The 18010-nt window shown below is 37.1% G+C and overlaps 1 protein-coding gene across 2 annotated transcripts in view; it reads right to left on the bottom strand.

The window, feature by feature from the left end:
• DDX10 (DEAD-box helicase 10) overlaps positions 1–18010 on the bottom strand; it is a 407034-nt gene that overhangs the window by 218725 nt on the left and 170299 nt on the right. For both annotated transcript variants that reach the window (XR_011390521.1, XM_002708478.5), the window contains exons 14-15: positions 8327–8446; positions 5379–5540 (exon numbers count right to left, since the gene is read on the bottom strand). Coding sequence is in view for 1 of the 2 variants with exons in the window: in XM_002708478.5 (XP_002708524.3) it covers positions 5379–5540; positions 8327–8446 (282 nt within the window). In the remaining variant the exon portion in view is untranslated. The remainder of the gene's footprint in view (positions 1–5378; positions 5541–8326; positions 8447–18010) is intronic.

The raw sequence follows: 18010 nt of genomic DNA, 5'->3' as shown, positions 1-18010 counted from the left end.
TGTCAATTATGCTAATTTATCATTTCATAATACATACATATTATATGTGGTAATCCATAAATATATATTGTCAAAAATAAAAATTTCCCAAAATTTTCATTATAATTTTTTAAATTTCATACTTCAGTTTTCTAAATCTTCAAGACAACAAAAAGTAGTTGAGTCACAGTAGAAACTAACTGGATAGATGAAAACATGAATCAAGGATAGGTATACTATGGAGAAAAAGCAAGGAGGACAGAATAAGTACCTGAATCCTACATTATAAAGACTGAGTGCCTATCACAAACTATGGTTTGAGGCTATTTATTTTTACAGATTTATTTATTTGAAAGGCAGAGTTACAGAGAGACAGAGGCAGAGAGATAAACAGGTTTTCCATCTTATGATTCACTCCCCAATGGCTGCAGTAGCCGGAGCTGTACGGATCCGAAGCCAGGAGCCAGAAGTCTCTTCCAGTTCTCCAACGTGGGTGCAGAGGCCCAAAGACTCTGGCAACCTTCCACTGCTTTCCCAGGCCATAGCAAAGAGCTGGATCAGAAGTGGAGCAGCAGAGACTCTAACCAGCGCCCATATGAGATGCCAGCACTGCAGGCAGTGGCTTAACCTGCTACACCACAGTGCCAGCCCCAAGGCTTTTTTTTTTTTTTTTTTTAAGATTTATTTACTTTACTTTAAAGTCAGAGATACACAGAGAGAAGAGAGGCAGAGAGAGAGGTCTTCCATCTGCTGGTTCACTCCCCAATTGGCTGGAACAGCTGGAGCTGGGCCGATCCAAAGCCAGGAGCCAGGAGCTTCTTCCAGGTCTCCCACACGGGTACAGGGGCCCAAGGACTTGGGCCATCTTCAACTGCTTTCCCAGGCCATAGCAGAGAGGTGGATTGGAAGTGGAGCAGCCAGGACTTGAACCGGTCGGTGCCCATATGGAATGCTGGCACAGCAGGCGGCGGCTTTACCTGCTACGCCACAGTGCCAGCCCCAAGGCTATTTATTTTTGAAAGCAGGATCAAAGCACTACTTTAAAGTAGATCACTAAGACTAAACAGTCTTACATATTAAGTATCTTATCCTTTTAAGTTAAATAAGGCATCATGAAATATTTTGAACATGCTAGAAAAAGATTCCAAAATTTAGGAAACCTTCTAAAATTGATGGGTATTTTAAAAATATATGTGTCAAATGCAGAAGCATGTGATAGGCTTCATGGAGTTTTCTTTTCACAAGCAAAATTCATTCAGACACAACAAATAAAATGTTATGTGAAATTTATGCAACATTTCCTGTCTTCATGAAGTAAAATTTACTCTTAGACTGTGAAGTTAGTATTTTCAATATTCTTTAGGGACCTGTAATTCTTCTAAGTATGGTTTCATAAATGTAACAAAATTATAAGTGACAGCCTCAAAAGGAAATATAATTACATTTGCCCAAGGCAAAACCTTATGCTAAAAAACCAGAGATTGTCATTATACTAATATACTCAATTAGGATAAAAATGGTTTCAAAACCAACAATGTGTTCAGGCAAAGCAATTAATTAAAGCAAAATAACCTGTGCGAGATTAAGAATACTTCATTTTAAAATTTTTACCAGCTATTGGGATATAAGTGAACAAGAAGGAAGTCTTATGATCAAGCAAAACAAGCAACCTGATTTGCTAGAAGGTAAATTACAAATCAAAAGGCCAGTTTCCAAACAGTAAAGGGTAATTATGTTTCCATATTTTAAGTATATCTACAGAATTAGAGGATCCAACTGATCATCTATGATTAGCTTCTATTATCTCATTCCTAATTTTTCAGATAAAGAAAATGGAAACCATGGGAAAAGCATCCTCATCCAATATAAGAGTGCATGAATTCAACTCCCAGCTCTGTTCCTTATTCCAACTTCCTACTGATGTGCAAACCTGGAAGCAGCAGACGATGGCTGAAGTAGTTGGGTCTCCATTACCCTCATGGAGACCTGGGTTGAGATCCTAGGTCTTAGCTTTGGCCTGGCCCAGCCCTGGATGTCAGAAGAATTTAGGGAATGAACCAATGATGGGAGATCTCTGTCTTTCAAAAGCCAAACAAACATATAAATTTTAAAAGAAAGTGCAGTCCAAATTGGTGACTGGTAAACCAAATTGAAGTAGATAATGCCTTACTCAGGACTCAGTTGTAGGAATTCCATCTTGTAGCCCACTACTCTTTCCACCAAACACTACTACTTCACAATGCCAACGGTTAAAACTCGCCATTTAAGAAAAATATTCCATTGTCTTCTGGACAGAAATCCATTCCAGGACAGCTTGGTGCACAATGGATTTGAGCCCCTGTTTTATGTCTTAAGTATGTTACTATTCTAAGCATATGAATTTCAAAGTGTTCACAAATGTAAATCTTTCTCTAAAGATATACAAATATAAATAGTATAAATAACAACTTTACTGATGAAAACACTACCAAGAAACCAGTTACATGAGTATCAGGAAGCATTACACTAAAGTTGAATAGAGGCATCTATTCTACTTATTTCTTTTTTTTTTTTTTCCAGGCTACATAGTATTTTCAAACTTCTTTTTGGAAGGTATGCCATGGGTTGTTTTGTACAGAATAAATCTTTTACATAAAATAGAAGACTGTTACTTGTTTTTAAAAAGACTTATATTTACTCTCTTAGTCACAGAGATACTGACTTCAAAAGCAGTAGTAAATGAAATTCAGATTTCTCTTCAACCTTGGTATGGGACAATGACAAACAATTTAAAAATTGCATGCTGGAGTGAGCATCTGGCCTTGTGTTTGATATCTGCATCCCCCACTGGAGTATCTGGGTTCACCACTCAGCTCCCAATTCCAGCTTCCTGTTAATGGAGACCTTGGGAAGCAGTAGTGATGTTTCAAGTAACTGTGCCCCTGTCACATTCATAACAAACCTGGATGATGTTCCCAGTTCCTAAAACTGGTAAATGTGGGCATTTCGGGGGTGAACCAGCAGAGTGGAGTGAACCAGTAGAAGGAAGCTCAGTTTCTTCTATCTCCCTGCTTCTCATATAAATGAATACATAGGTACATATGTACATTACTTTTAATAGTAGGGCAATGAAAATGATTTAAACGTTCAAAACTAAGTGAAAATGGTGAAGTAGACAATGATTCATAAATAGTATGCTACCATTTTTGGAAAATGGGAGAAAAAGAATATGTATTCATACTCCTTCTTGCATAAAGAAACTGGAAGGACACAATAAAAATTAATAGTTATGGGGTGGAAGTATGAATAAGAGAGACAGATATAGAGAGAAGCAAGAATTCTCAGTGTATAAGGTTAGCATCTTGATTTTAGAACCATCAGAATATATTACTCATTCTAAAAATTTTAATGTAAAAAAAATAGACGTGCAAACAGCTTTTGTGCAGTGAGAGCATATCCACAGTTAACTATGCTTTAATTATAAATCTTCCTGAGAACACAGGGACCCATGTATTTTAAATATTCTACATTTTCTCAGCCTAGGGCAAAGACTAGCACACCAACACTGTACTGCATGTACAATTAGATCATTTGAAATTAACTTCCTAAAGGTTTCAGAAACAATATCACACAAAAGCTGGGAGACGGTAAAGAACAAAAATGAGGAAAATACTTCATTTGGGTAATTTCTTCCTATTTTACTGTTGACCACAATTTAAAAATACTAAAGGGTAAAATATCTTAAATCCAATCTTTCCCTGGATATCTACTCTATGTAGATTTCAAGCTCTAACATGACAAGATGTGGATACTCATTAAAGGCATTAACAATATGTCAATGCCAAATTTCAATTTAAGTACTGATCTAAAAGAAGCAATCAAAGAAATCTTTAGTTCTCTCAATGACATAAATATCCAACAATTGTAAACAGCTATTTTTCAGGTTCATTTGTTCTTCATATTTCTGGAACATTTTTCTAAACATTTATTTTTATGCCTGAAGCTATCTTCAATATCTACTTTTTCTTGTTCATCAATGGTGCTATGAAGCTACATCAAATTTTAAAATAGAGACCCACTGTTCTCTTAAAAAGAGAAGGAAACAGCAGAGAGGAGAGAGATTGCACTGGACTATTAAATAGTTACAAAGTCAAAAGAAGTGAATAACTTTAAGAACCCTTCTCAGGATGCAGGACTACATTCAAAGGCCTATCAAGTCTTCAATACAGAATTTAGTGTCATAGCAGGAACTCCAGGGTATGACAGTATGTTACTCTGAAATCATTCACTATCTCAAGAGCATGTTGCAAAAAATTATCTAAATTGTAAATCTTTGTTTGATTAATTAATTCATGTATCTATTAAAGTGCCTACTTTCAGGGAATTAAGTACTGTGACATGAAAATACTAATAAGTGTCATCATAATCAAGAATAACATAAAATTGTGCAGCTTTAATACCAACAGGTTACATGCTTAGAGAAACATTTCTTACAGGTTTTCTTCCCTCGCTCCCAATATAGTAAATTTAATCCTTTATCTATTATCAAGTGAATGCTATAGAAAGAAATTTAACTATTAAGCTGAATCCTGAAACACTAATGTCCTTCAATAGGTGATGGTGAAATGAATTTTGGTACAGCCATACCACTAATGTTACTCAGTAATAAAATCAAGAGTTGAGACTCACAACTTGGATGACAAAAAGGGAATCCCAAAAAGCTATATATATATACAAATTCCACAGTTGTATATACATAACATTCTGGTAATGACACGTTATAGAAAAGGAGAACATAGGGGCTGTGTGTGGCATAGTGTGTAAAGCTGCCACCTGCAGTGCCAGCACCCCAAATGGGCACTGGTTCAAGTCTCAGCAGAAGACGACCCAAGTCCTTGGGGTCCTGTACCCACATAGGAGACATGAAAGAAGCTCCAGGCTCCTGGCTTTGGATTAGTCCAGCTCTGACCATTGCAGCATTTAGGGGGGAATGAACCAGTGGATGGAAGGCCTCCCCCTCCCTCCCTTCCTCTCTCTCTGCCTCTCTGTAACTCTGCATTTCAAATAAATAAATAAATCTTAAAGGGGGGGGGGGGATGGAGAACATGAAACTCCCTGTATTAATTTTCTGTGAAGTAATGACATTAACAACAACAAAAACTCCATTACTATTACCTGAGTTACCTCAGATCAAAGCTGATTTAAGTGACATTCTCAGAAACTAGTCAGTATACTAGGAGTCCCCCAGCAGAAAGACAAAAGGAACAGAGAAAATGACAAAATAATTACAGAAAAAAGAAAATCACCAAAAGCAATTAAGAAAGTAATATGGTCATTACTGACAACTACCCTACTGACTACTGAGATATCTGGAGATGCACTAAATTTCATTCAGTATTAATTTAAGATAGGAGGCTCACCCGATGCTTTGCCTTAATTTTCTTCCTATATTCTTCTTTGTCAAATTTGTCCTCTTCCTGAAGCCTTTCCTTTGCTTTGTCTAAGTTGATACCACCAGTGTCGTCGTCTTCCTCAGTATCCTTCATGAGAGTCTTCTGCATTTGTGGCCACTGCTGAACCAACTATACACAGAAAAAAGTTAAGTATGTGGCAGTTTACAGGGAGCATCACAGAATATCACTGTGTGTGTGTTTGCATGTAATGATTTTGAAGTGGTGCGCAAACCCACATTCTGCCTTACAATCTCTAATTCTTAAACATTTTGACCAATTTCGTAAATAAAGTGAACAAACCATAGGAAAAATTTACCCAATCAGGGGAATGGAACTTTCCCATAACCCAAGGAAATCAGAGTAAAGGAAAATTTAAGAAAATAATTTGGAGACGGTGACAGTGCAATACAAATGCTTCTACATGCTCTCAGTGTTCTTGGCAACCTCTCCTCCACATAACTAAGTCCAAAACTACTGTACAGAGACCCAAGATGACTAGTGTGTATCTATTTTGGGCCATCATTGCACCTGGTATGTACTCTAACATATATCTCATCATACTATATGGTTTTACTTTCGTAATTCCCTTGTTAATCTTCATGAGGGCAGCTGGATATATTGTTCATCTCTCCTAAGAGCCCAACTAGAATCTAACATATATCAAACAGGTGTTTAAAATTGAACAAGGATGTACTTATTGGCCTATATTATATGTAAGAATTGAAACAGTTCAATAAGGAGAAAGTTTGGGTTTCACGGGCTCAACTATACACAATTTTTCACATAAAATCTATGGCTAGGAACAAGATAACAGAGAAGATAGGACACTTATCTGGAAGTCAGGGGACTAGACTGAAAGTCCTTGCTTTTTTACTCATATATTGTATGATGCTGAATAAATTTATCTCTGGACACTTATATCCTTTGCAGAAAAATAAAGAGGTTTGTTGGACTCAGTAATTTCCAAGTCTAACACTATAAAGCTATAGGCAATTTAGAGAAAACAGATTCTCTTATTTTATCTAATAATTGGTTGTCGAAGGATTTAAATAGCTGCCACTGTTTTTGAAAGACTGCTAATTAACCTGCAGACAAATGGAAACTGTAAGAACACACATCTCAGGTATTAATGCCTCCATCCCTCTTGTAGCCACCTCAGCCATTCTTCAAGATGAGATTCCTATAGTCTCAACTGTTGGCAACCAATGAAGGTGAAAAATACCGCTACATGAAGACTCATTCTGGCAGTCACTAATCCTACAGAAGCAGGGGAGGAATTGCTTGTGACGGTAACACTATCACCCATTACTAGGATTCTTCATTCCTATTTCTATTACAAAAGTGAGAAAGCCCACCCCTCTGAAGACTGAACAATAGTAGCATTTCTTTCAGCACTTTAGATCAAAATTTCAGTTTGGTTCACAGTGCTAAACCATTCCTGTGAACAATAAACAAACAATGAAATAATTTATGAGTAAGGATTTACACTGATCTTGGAGTTAATTTGTATAATCTGTGAAGATAAATATAGTAACACAGTAAGGATCTTCATTCTATTCACAACATTCATTTCACAGTGAACAGCAGTTGTAATATGACTGTATTCCAGTTTAACCTGCTTCTCCTATGCTGATGTCTTTTTCACTAAATCGTAGAAGTTTATTAGTTATTTACATAGGTTTCTTCTTCAGCTTTCAGCAACTTCAAATTTCACTGTTACTTTTCAACAGGTTTACACATCTCAAAATAATACCAAAATCTTTAACTTAAAAATGAAAAGAAAACATATTCCATTACAGAAATAGGTGATATTCATTCATTTGCCAATTTTTTCTGAGGGTTTACTATATTTTAGTCATTGTTCTAGGTGCTGAGGATATAATAGTGAACACGAAGTCGGCCAAGTTATCTTCCCTGAAAGAGACATGAGATGTAAAGAATGGACAGTAACAAAATAAATATAAACCGTGGAGTCACCAAGTAAGAGCTGTGAAGAGTGAGGGAAAAGAGATTATGGTGGGTATGAGGATACAATAGTGAACACGAAGTCGGCCAAGTTATCTTCCCTGAAAGAGACATAAGATGTAAAGAATGGACAGTAACAATATAAATATAAACCGTGGAGTCACCAAGTAAGAGCTGTGAAAAGTGAGGGAAAAGAGATTATGGTGGGTATGAGGTGCCATATGCTATCTTAGAATGGTTAGGGAAATCACAGGATGGAGAGAATGAGGCCACGAGGTGATATTCAGTAGACCCTGCTATGACCATTAACCAATCTTCATTCCCTAGGTAAGTCACTTGACAGTGTGAATTTACTTCACCATTTTAAAAACTAACATAATTACTTGAAATAGAGTTGTCATGAGTAACCTGGGAGTGGTAAATAGTTTCATGCACTATGAGTGGATATTTACAATAAGGCCAGGGTAAAGGCAAGATGAAAACAAGGCACCAAGATGACTTTGATGCAGAAAATTCCCTCCGACGGCTAACCCAGCAGGAAACATCTAAGTCCAGTATCTAAAATTGAGCTAGTGCAAAAAAGAGACATTATAAAGGTAAGCAAAAGAAATGGTGGTAAGTAGTTGTATTGGCATTTTTTATGCTTGATCCCATAGAAAATGTTGATGAATAACATGAAGAGAAAATCTCATCTATGAAAAGGGGAAATCTCATTTATAAAAACAAAGTTCAAAACCAACTCCACATCAGCATCACCAAGAAGTAATTTCAGTTACTGTAAGGCAACCTTGGTCATTGCCATAGAGCTGACAAAATGCCTTACAGTAATAGTGAAAGGACCTGCCAGTGTGATGTAGAGAAATATTTAATCTGTCATTACTGGACAATGAGTCAAGCTCTTCATGAAACTCAGAATGAACCTCAGAAATAAAGCATTTACAGATTCTTACCTCTCCATCATCAGTAAATGTTATTTTCTTATTCACTTTAAAATTTCTCTTCATCACTTTTTTTGCTTCTGCAACTTTGGTCACTTTTTTCTTGACTTTTGATTTAGAAGGTTCTTTCTTCTGTATGGAAATATATCAAAAACACAGATGATTAGGGAAATGGTTGCTTTATATCAACAGTTTAATTCTGGCAATACACTTCCCAAAAGTGAATGCAATTACCTCTCACTAGCTAATGAGAAGTATTGGAAACACTGTCTAGAAATTGAATTATTAAACCTACTAATGACCCTTCCCCAACACTAAAGGGGTTTACGTGTGAAGAGGATGAACATTAAACTTTTGCATTTTCTTCTATTACCAGAACTGTGCTAAAAATGCTGAAGTACCACAATCTAAATGATAATGAAATGTGCCAGAAACTTTAAGGATAATGTTACCTGAACACAAGATAAGTAAAGCTATCTTTTGGCTAAGTAAAAAGGTATCTGTAAATTTCGAAGGGCAAATTTCAATTTTTAGAGAAGGAAAAAAGTATACTTAGAAAGCAAAAGAATTGTAATAATTGCTGATAACTCAATATTCTTCCTCTTATTATAGTAATTTACTATACAAAAACTGGGAAACATCCTATGACAATTAAGCTATTCCTGATAGTAAAATGGAATAATAGTATTTAATAAGATACACCAGTCAAGATCTAGCTAAATCCTGAAAGTACTATAGTAAGATATCAAAAATTCAAGCCATAGCATTCTTATGATAAGTGAACAATCAGTCAGCCACCTGAGGTACAGAATGAAAGTGGTCATACCCCAGTCAACTTTGACGAGAGGCAAAAAGAAGTAACTAATGTTGGGGAAAAACTTGAATGACTGTCTTTGAATAAAGGACCATTGATGTTATTAGTTATCTAATCTAATGCATCCATTAGGAACATAAACAGAAGGAGCAGAAATTTTAATAGTTAAGAGGATGTACTTCAGTTTAAGCTCTTCCACTTATAAGCTGTGTGAGTTTACATTACTGACTTCTGTTCTTTAGTCGTCAACTCAGGATAATAACAGTACCATGTCACAAAGCTACTGGGAGGATTAAATGAGAAATACAAAACATACCAAAAAAGAGTTCAATAAATCTCAATAACCTATATTATGTTTTGATTTCATGCTACACAGAGATCATGCCAACTGCATAGAGGCTTAATTTCTAAAATTTTGAGGGACTGTAAGCTTCTTGGTTGATTTTTAACTCTGAACCACAGGGAACCATTAAAAAAAATTAAAAGGGAGAGATTGGCCAAGAAAACAAGAATTATCAGAAGCTTCTAGAAGACACACATTGGTTACAGTATTACATTATGGTAATAAGTATGCAAAAAGAGCAATTCACTTAACAAATAGATACTGATAATAATGATCAATAAAGAAATGTTTAAAAACAAAAACCAAAAGTTCACTAAAATAGATTTGTGACGTTAATAATCTATTATATGTTTTAGAAAATGACCATGGTGATTATGAAAATCAGCAAGTGAGTCCATAACATGATTTAAGTACAAGAAAGCTGTTTATACACCAATGATTCTTTTATGTATCACTAACATTGCTGCTTTTATATTTCTTAATATATGAAACCTTTAGTTTTTCATTAATTTATAACTGTGATGATAAACCAACTCCTATTTAAGAAATTAATAGCATCTTCATCCATGTAAAGCTTATGAAAAAAATAATATCAAAGATTAACATGTGACAATGTAACCACACCTCACAAGACTACTGTGAAAGGAAGCTAAGTTTTAGACTTCTTCATCCCATGGGATACTACATCTCCCTATGTCTCCATGACTTGATGAATATTACCAACTGCTGGTACAAGATCCTAAATTGCTGTGCCTATTCTTCCCAAACCCCTGTCCACCACTGTGCTCTAAAATAAAGTACTATTGTTCTTCCTCACAGATTACTCAGTCATCATTTCTTTATGACACTTTTGAGAGCAACTGGGTAAGATGTGTGATGGGAAAACTAAATTCAAAGGGAAGCAGAGGGACAGGAATCCTTTACATCTAAATGAATTTCTGCCTGTAGAGCCCTTGTGAGCACAGGGGATACTTAAAACATGCACTTCCCTCAGCCCAATCAGTTCTCTCACAACTCTTTTCAGTCCCAGAGGATTATCAGGGCACATAACCAACATAAACACTAGAATCAGCAATTTCTTTACTGACCGACTATTGGATCTTATTCAGTAAACTTTTTTTTTCTAAAGATTTATTTTATTTATTTCAAAGACACACACACACACACACACACTCATCCTGTGGGGGGGGGGGGTGATTTCCATCTGCTGGTTCACTCCCCAAATGGCCACAAGAGCCAGAGCTGAGCAAATCTGAAGCCAGGAGCTTCTTCTGGGTCTCCTACATGATGCAAGGGCCCAAGAGCTTGGGCCATCCTCTGCTGCTTTCCCAGTCACAATACCAGTGAGCAGGGTCAGAAGTGGAGCAGCTGGGACTCCAACTGGCACCCATATGGGATGCCGGTGCTACAGGCCAGGGTGTTAACCACTGCACTACAGCGCTGGCCCCAGGTCAAATCTTAAGTATCCTTAGTTGACCTATCTTTTCTCATTAGAGTCCATCCAACAATAAAGAGAGTGCTGATCAAACACTGCAAACTGAGGGGATCATTAAAAGGGAAACATAACAATTAAACAGAAGTAAGTTATAATCACTTAAACCAGTAATATAAATGTGCTGGAAAATGACATGAGCAATGCTCCAGATCTTTTTAAAAGCATGGATATACTTTTTTTTAAAGATTTATTTATTAATTTGAAAGAGAGAGAAGGAGAGGCAGAGAGAGAGAGAAAAGTCTTCCATCCGCTGGTTCACTGCCCAATTGGCTGCAATGGCTGGAGCTGGGCTGATCCAAAGCCAGGAGCCAGGAGCTTCTTCCAGGTCTTCCATGTGGATGCAGGGGTGCAAGGACTTGCGTCATCTTTTACTGCTTTCCCAGGCCATAGCAGAGAGCTGGATCGGAACTAGAATCGGCGTCCATAAGGGATGACAGCACTGCAGGCGGTGGCTTTACCTGCTACTCCACAGCACCAGCCCCTGGATATGCTTTTGACAAAACTCTGTGAATGTTTGGCCGGCACCGTGGCTCACTGGGCACCAACATTCCAGGTTCTAGTCCCGGTTGCTCCTCTTCCAGTCCAGCTCTCTGCTGTAGCTCAGGAAGGCAGTGGAGGATGGCCCAAGTGCTTGGGCCCCAGCACCCGCATGGGAGACTAGGAGGAAGCACACAGCTCCTGGCTTCGGATCAGCACAGTGCCGGCCATAGCGGCCATTGGGGAGTGAACCAACGGAAGGAAGACCTTTGTCTCTCTCCCTGTCAAACTCTGCCTGTCAAAAAAAAAAAAAACCTTACTGAATGTTAAACTTATGCTTAGGGTATTTCATTGTTATAAATTTCTACTACAAAAAAAGAATCTTGTAAAGAAGTAATGAACTTCAATTAATGCCATGCAAGCTGATGTATATGGAAAAGTATGATGACTTTAGCAACTTACTCTGAAGTGCACTAAATAAAAGACAATGGATAGTTACATGATAAAGGAGGAAGCACAAATGTTAACACTGTAGATATGGGAGTGGATATTTTGGTGTCGGATAGTGTGTGTGTGCATGTATTTTATTCATTGATTTATTTATATGAAAAGGACAGAGAGGAATATTCCATTAATGGGTTCACTTCCCCAAATGGCTATAACAGCCAGGTCTAGTCCAGGTCACAGCCAGAAGCCAGGAACTCCATCTGAGTCTCCAACGCAGGTACCAAGGGCCCAAGCCATCTTTTGCTGCCTTCCCAGGCACATTATCAGGAAGCTGGATTGGAAGCAGGGCAGCTGGGACTAGCAGCAGTACTCTGATATGGGATGCCAGCATTGCAAACAGCAGATTAACACACCAAACCGCAACACCAGCCCCCAAAGTATATTTTATATGACCTTTCTGCATGTTTTAAAATCTTCACAATACATCCACAAAGTACAATCGAAGAACAGGAGGAAAAACTCATGAAAAAATTACCTCAAACTTCTCAAAATAAACTGAAAATCAGAAAAACAATCCAGCAGAGTAGAATCCTGCAAAGAGATGCGTCTAGTTAAAGAGCTTTTTTGGAAACCAAGAGACCACCAAAATTACATGAGGAAATTTAGAGGTATCTGCATTTTTTCCTTTTTGTGGTTCAGCTTAGTTTCTAAAAGGGATTTATGTTCTTCATCTCTAAAAAAAGGTTTTTTTGTTTTGTTTTGTTTTGTTTTGTTTTTGTGGTTATAGGGAAGTCACTAAAGGATGAATAGAAATGCCAACATGAGTAAAAGATTTGATTATTCTATTTTCCTTATGGGCTCTGGCTTCACTCTGATCTTCCAGAATTACTCTTCACTCACACAAGCATGCAGAGTGCAAACTCCACACAAGGCACCATAGAATACATTAAGGGCAGAGATGGAGACTCCCAACCTTCATGGAGCCTGCTTCTATCCACAGAAACAACTAGTGGAAAACAGCAACCATTCAATCACAAAAGTAAGAAGTAATGATAAGAAAATACATGAAAACTAACCTACAATAGGAAGCTTACCCTAGAGAGTCTGGGCTGAGGAGGGAAGATCAAGGAAAACACCCTCTTGTGGGAGAGGTGTTTGGCCCTTGAGTGGCAAGCTCTGCACCATTACTGATGGATCAGTGATGCAAGATACCTGAGTGTCCAGTGACGGTGTATTTCACATAGAACTTACAAGAGAGTCTTAGTTCAGTGTTGTTCTTTTAAAATTAATTTTGGCAGGTAATACATGCACAGGTATTTTGTAAAGGATACTCAGTTTAAAGGTTGTCTTTCAGGTCCTCTTCAGCAACTTCAGTTTCCCTCCCAAAAAGCAAGTGTTCTTACATGTAGAAGGGAATGACCCAAGTATTTGAGCTACTACCTGGTGCACATTAGCAGGAAACTAGAATTAAAAGCAGAGCTGAGAATCGCATCGTGTCATTTGGATATACAATGTGGGTGTCTTAACCTCTGAGTAAAATGCCTAAAATCTTGCTTAGTTTTAAAATTAAATGTTTTCACACGCATGTATCAATTTTAAATGCTGAATATGCTATTTCAAACTATTAAGCCCTAACCAACCCTACTGCTCTTCAGATAAGAATCAGTTATTACAGATCTTATATGAGATACCTGAATTGTTAATTTACGTTGACACTGCATGAATTATTTCAAGACCACTTAGAAACAGCTTGAAATTTTTTCCATTTTTTAGTATCATGTAGATAACGCATGTTTCTTACAGATAAAATCATACAGGAGAATGGTTAGATTTGCTGTCAAACATACTTGTCTGCCAAGACTTGATTAGTGCTCCTGACTATATTAAGATGCAAACCACAAGTAGATTTTAATCCCTTTCACTCCCCTATGGTCAATAAGGTCCTGCAATACTATTTTCCTTGTAGTCTGGAAATAGAAATTCTTATGTATGGTGTGATGAAAAGGGGTAATGAATATGAATATTACAGTGACAAAGTATTTTATAAAATACTCGTGGTTCATTTTTAAATAATCTCAACAGGTTAACTAACACAAATGAGAAAACAGATCACGATGTATTGCTTGTTTCTTGCCTCCTTTTCCCCCCAGACCAAATACATGTGGTAATCCAGAAGGCTTCCCCCTTCTGCTGAAGGCACAATCTCTATTGATATTCACAACAAACACTCTACATGATATTTTTGATGGCTCAGTTTCTGATGCAGGATTCCCAGCCCCTAAATCCAGTATTTTCCAGAAACTATTGTTCATGTATATAAAGGAAACAGATGTCAAGTATTTCTTATGTACAGCTTTAAGAACATGATACTTTCCATCCGTCTCCTTTCTTATTTTTCCTTTTAATTTTTTCAATGACATATTTTCAATTTACTTCACATTCACAAGCTTAACCCTCTACCAAATAAAGAATTCAACAATAGACAAGGGCTATAAACAATAATCAAATCACAAAATGTCAATTTCACTCATACATTGTATTTTTGTATTCTATATACTTGATTCTACAAATCAGAGAAAACATATAATATTTGTCTTTTTAAGACTGTGTATTTCACTAATCATAATGGTCTCCAACGCATCCTTTTTCTTATAAAACACAGGACTGCCCCCCCCCAGAAACTATCTGTTAAATCTAACAAACTCCTTTCTTGAGCATGTATCCTACCACTTTAATTTCTGAATGCCTTTAAAAAATAACTTTCAAAAATACTTTCAATGCAGTTTCCTCTATTGTTTGCCCTATTTTTCAGATACACAATTGTCTACCAAACCCTCAAACATCTTCAAAAGGCAAGTATTTGTCTCCTTTTCCTCATCAATTTCATGTCAGAATTTACATAAATTTCTTTATTTTATGAGTCTCTTTATGCCATTTTAGCCTAAAAATTCTTTTCCCTGAGCCCCCAATTAGTCTAGATAAAATTTAAATTTCTATTCTCCAACCAAGCCACAGCTGATTTTGCTTTCATGATATTTCCTTACCTAAGCATCATTCCCAACTAAGTTCCATGACAAAATTCATCAGTCTTTAATTATATAGCACATTAAATGGCTTCATCTACTTTTTAAATACTTAACAGTTTTGGAACGCATGAGGAAAAATTTCACAGTCCCTATTCCCCAGGTTAGTATTTTCTTCCATCCACTTAAGCTATCCAGGCTAAACACTGTTCCTGGGCTAGGAATATGTATTTGCTTTACATTATTCTCAAAATAAAAAAAAAAAATAGAGCTACGATAGTGACAAAATCTCCAATACTTCCTGCTCTTTAACAAAATTATGGAACCAGTCATATTTTGCCTTAGGAATTCAATTTTTGACCTGCCACTTTTAATAAGTTTTTCTATATTAGGAAGCAGGCAGCTGGAAGCAATTTAGAGAAATGGAGCTCGACACATTTTTGCCTCTCTTTTTAGGTTTCAAAAAACTGACAATATTTATTTCATTTCTAACTTGTATCCAAATTGGCAATATCAATTTTGTTGTCTCTTACAACTTCGGGAATGCTTCTAGAACTTACACATTATATAAGCTACATACAAAATCCTGATAACATAAGAAGCTAATTTTTGTCACATGGCCATTTGGTTAACAGGTTTAAGGCAGACTGACTACACTGGGAAGAAAAGAAGACAATAATTAATAAACTAAGTTAATTGTCTTGAATTCCAAGTTAAGTGATATTAAAATATCCACTCCTGCTTTCTTTCTGTTTGTACTTTCCTGACATATTTCTCAAACTTCCCAAACCTTTCTGTTTAGATATATTGCTTACAAATAGCATACAGTTAGATTTCCTGTGTGATTCATCCTGAATACCGTTTTTATCTTAATATTTATTTATTTACTTATTTTTGACAGGCAGAGTTAAGACAGAGAGAGACAGAAAGGTCTTCCTTTTCCGATGATTCACCCCCCAAATGGCCGCCACCACGGCCGGCACACTGCGCCAATCCAAAGCCAGGAGCCAGGTGCTTCCTCCTGGTCTCCCACACAGGTGCAGGGCCCAAGCACTTGGGCCATCCTCCATTGCCCTCCCGGGCCACAGCAGAGAGCCGGACTGGAAGAGGAGCAACCAGGACAGAATCCGGCGTCCCAACCGGGACTAGAACCCAGGGTGCCGGTGCTGCAGCGGAGGACTAGCCAAGTGAGCTGTGGCGCCAGCCAAAATTTATTTTTATTTCAACCATCAATATAAAAAGGTATACAAAGAAGCCAGTATTGTGGCACAGTGGACAAATCTGCCACCCAAGACACTGGCATCCCATACAGGCCCTGGTTCAAGTCCCAGCTGCTCCACTTCCTATCCAGCTCCCTGCTAATGTGCTTGGGAGGGCAGCAAAAGATGGCCCAAGGACTTGGGCCCCTGCACCCCAGAAGAAGCTCCTGGCTTCAGTCTGGCCCAGCTGTAGCCATTGCAGCCATTTGGTGAGTAAACCAGTGGGTAGAAGATCTTTTTCTTTTTCTCCCTCTCTCTGGCTCTCCCTTCTCTTCCTCTATAACTCTGCCTTTCAAATAAATAATATAAATCTTCAAAAATAAGAATTAAATACAAACATGAACATGCAACAACACTTTAAATTACAGAAATATAGTCTCTATAAAAGCTATCACAAAGAACTACAATAATGATACTACGATACACACTAAATTCAGACTGGGTTTGCTATCATGTTAGCCTTTTTTGACAATATATCACTTATTTAAGAAGCATTTAAGGCATCCTCTTGGTCCCCAGGAATGAGGTCATCACTGCTATGTCTGAGATCATTCAATAATGGCTAACGTTAAATTACAAGACATGTGAACAGTATCTTAACTGAAACAAGTACCACTACCATGTCCAAGCCACACTCATGACTACCATGAGCAGTGAAAGTTCCAAGTTCTACCTTGCATAGCATTAACATGTTAGCTAAGTAGAAAGCACCAAAGTCAATGCATGGCTGGACATCTGACATCAGTTGGGATATCCACATCCCATGTGAGAGTGTCTGGGTTCAGGTCCTGTCTCTTCTCTCCATTCTATCTTCCTCCTACGGTGCACTGGTAGGCATCAGGTGATGGCTCAAGAACTTGAAATTTTGCCACCCATGTGGAAAACCCATATTTAGTTCCTGGCTCATGGATTTAGTTGGACCCTCCCTGACTATTACAGGCACATGGGACTGAATGAGTAGATGGATGTAATCTCTGCATGTGTCTGCCTTTTAAATAAAATGAAAATAAATACTTAAAAATTTTTAAAAGTCAAAGCATACTATGTTTCAAAAAATATGCTAGGATAATGTGCACAGATTCAAATTTAGACATTCTTTAAAAATATACTATTTGTAAAATGGTAACATGCAAAGCCAAAAAATGGTACTTTAAAATACTAGCATCATTAAACACAAAAGCTACAAGGATGAAAGGACTATCCAAGATGAGAGAGACATCTACATCCCACCCACCCTGGGAAGTTGAGAGAAAATTTCAACATCACACAGCCAGCACCAAAGTTTCCAGTCTTTGAAACATCTATCTGTGCTCCCATACTGATACCATTTATGCTGACAATATCTTAGACAGAACAACTCAGAAATTAGACTTTATCTTTGAGTATCACTGGTTTCCCAAACAGTACTGGGAGTTCTAATAAAATTAATTGCATAGAGCAAATGTTTGCCTGAAAAAAAAAAAAAAAAAGAATCCAGGAAGTCATTTAAATATATATCTTTTTACATTAAGGACCACAGATATAATCCAAATTATATTGTTTTCTCTCTCAAAAGCATAACTTTTGATAGGAAAGAAAAATAATGTGTTCTATATATCAATGCTGCAACTTTGTTCTGGGGCTCTGTTTTGAAGGTTATTTTTTGGTTGTTTTTTTGGGGGACCCCATAAACTATACATAGAACATGAAGTGACTAATGCTATTTCCATCTCTCACACACCTCTACTCACTATTAATTGTTAAAAAAAAAGTGGGTTTTTTTTATTATTATTATTTTTTGACAGGCAGAGTGGACAGTGAGAGAGACAGACAGAGAGAAAGATCTTCCTTATGCCGTT

This window comes from Oryctolagus cuniculus, chromosome 1, assembly GCF_964237555.1.
Source record: "Oryctolagus cuniculus chromosome 1, mOryCun1.1, whole genome shotgun sequence".
In the NCBI taxonomy this organism is placed as follows: Eukaryota; Metazoa; Chordata; class Mammalia; order Lagomorpha; family Leporidae; genus Oryctolagus; species Oryctolagus cuniculus.
This window is presented reverse-complemented; position numbering and strand designations above follow the sequence as displayed.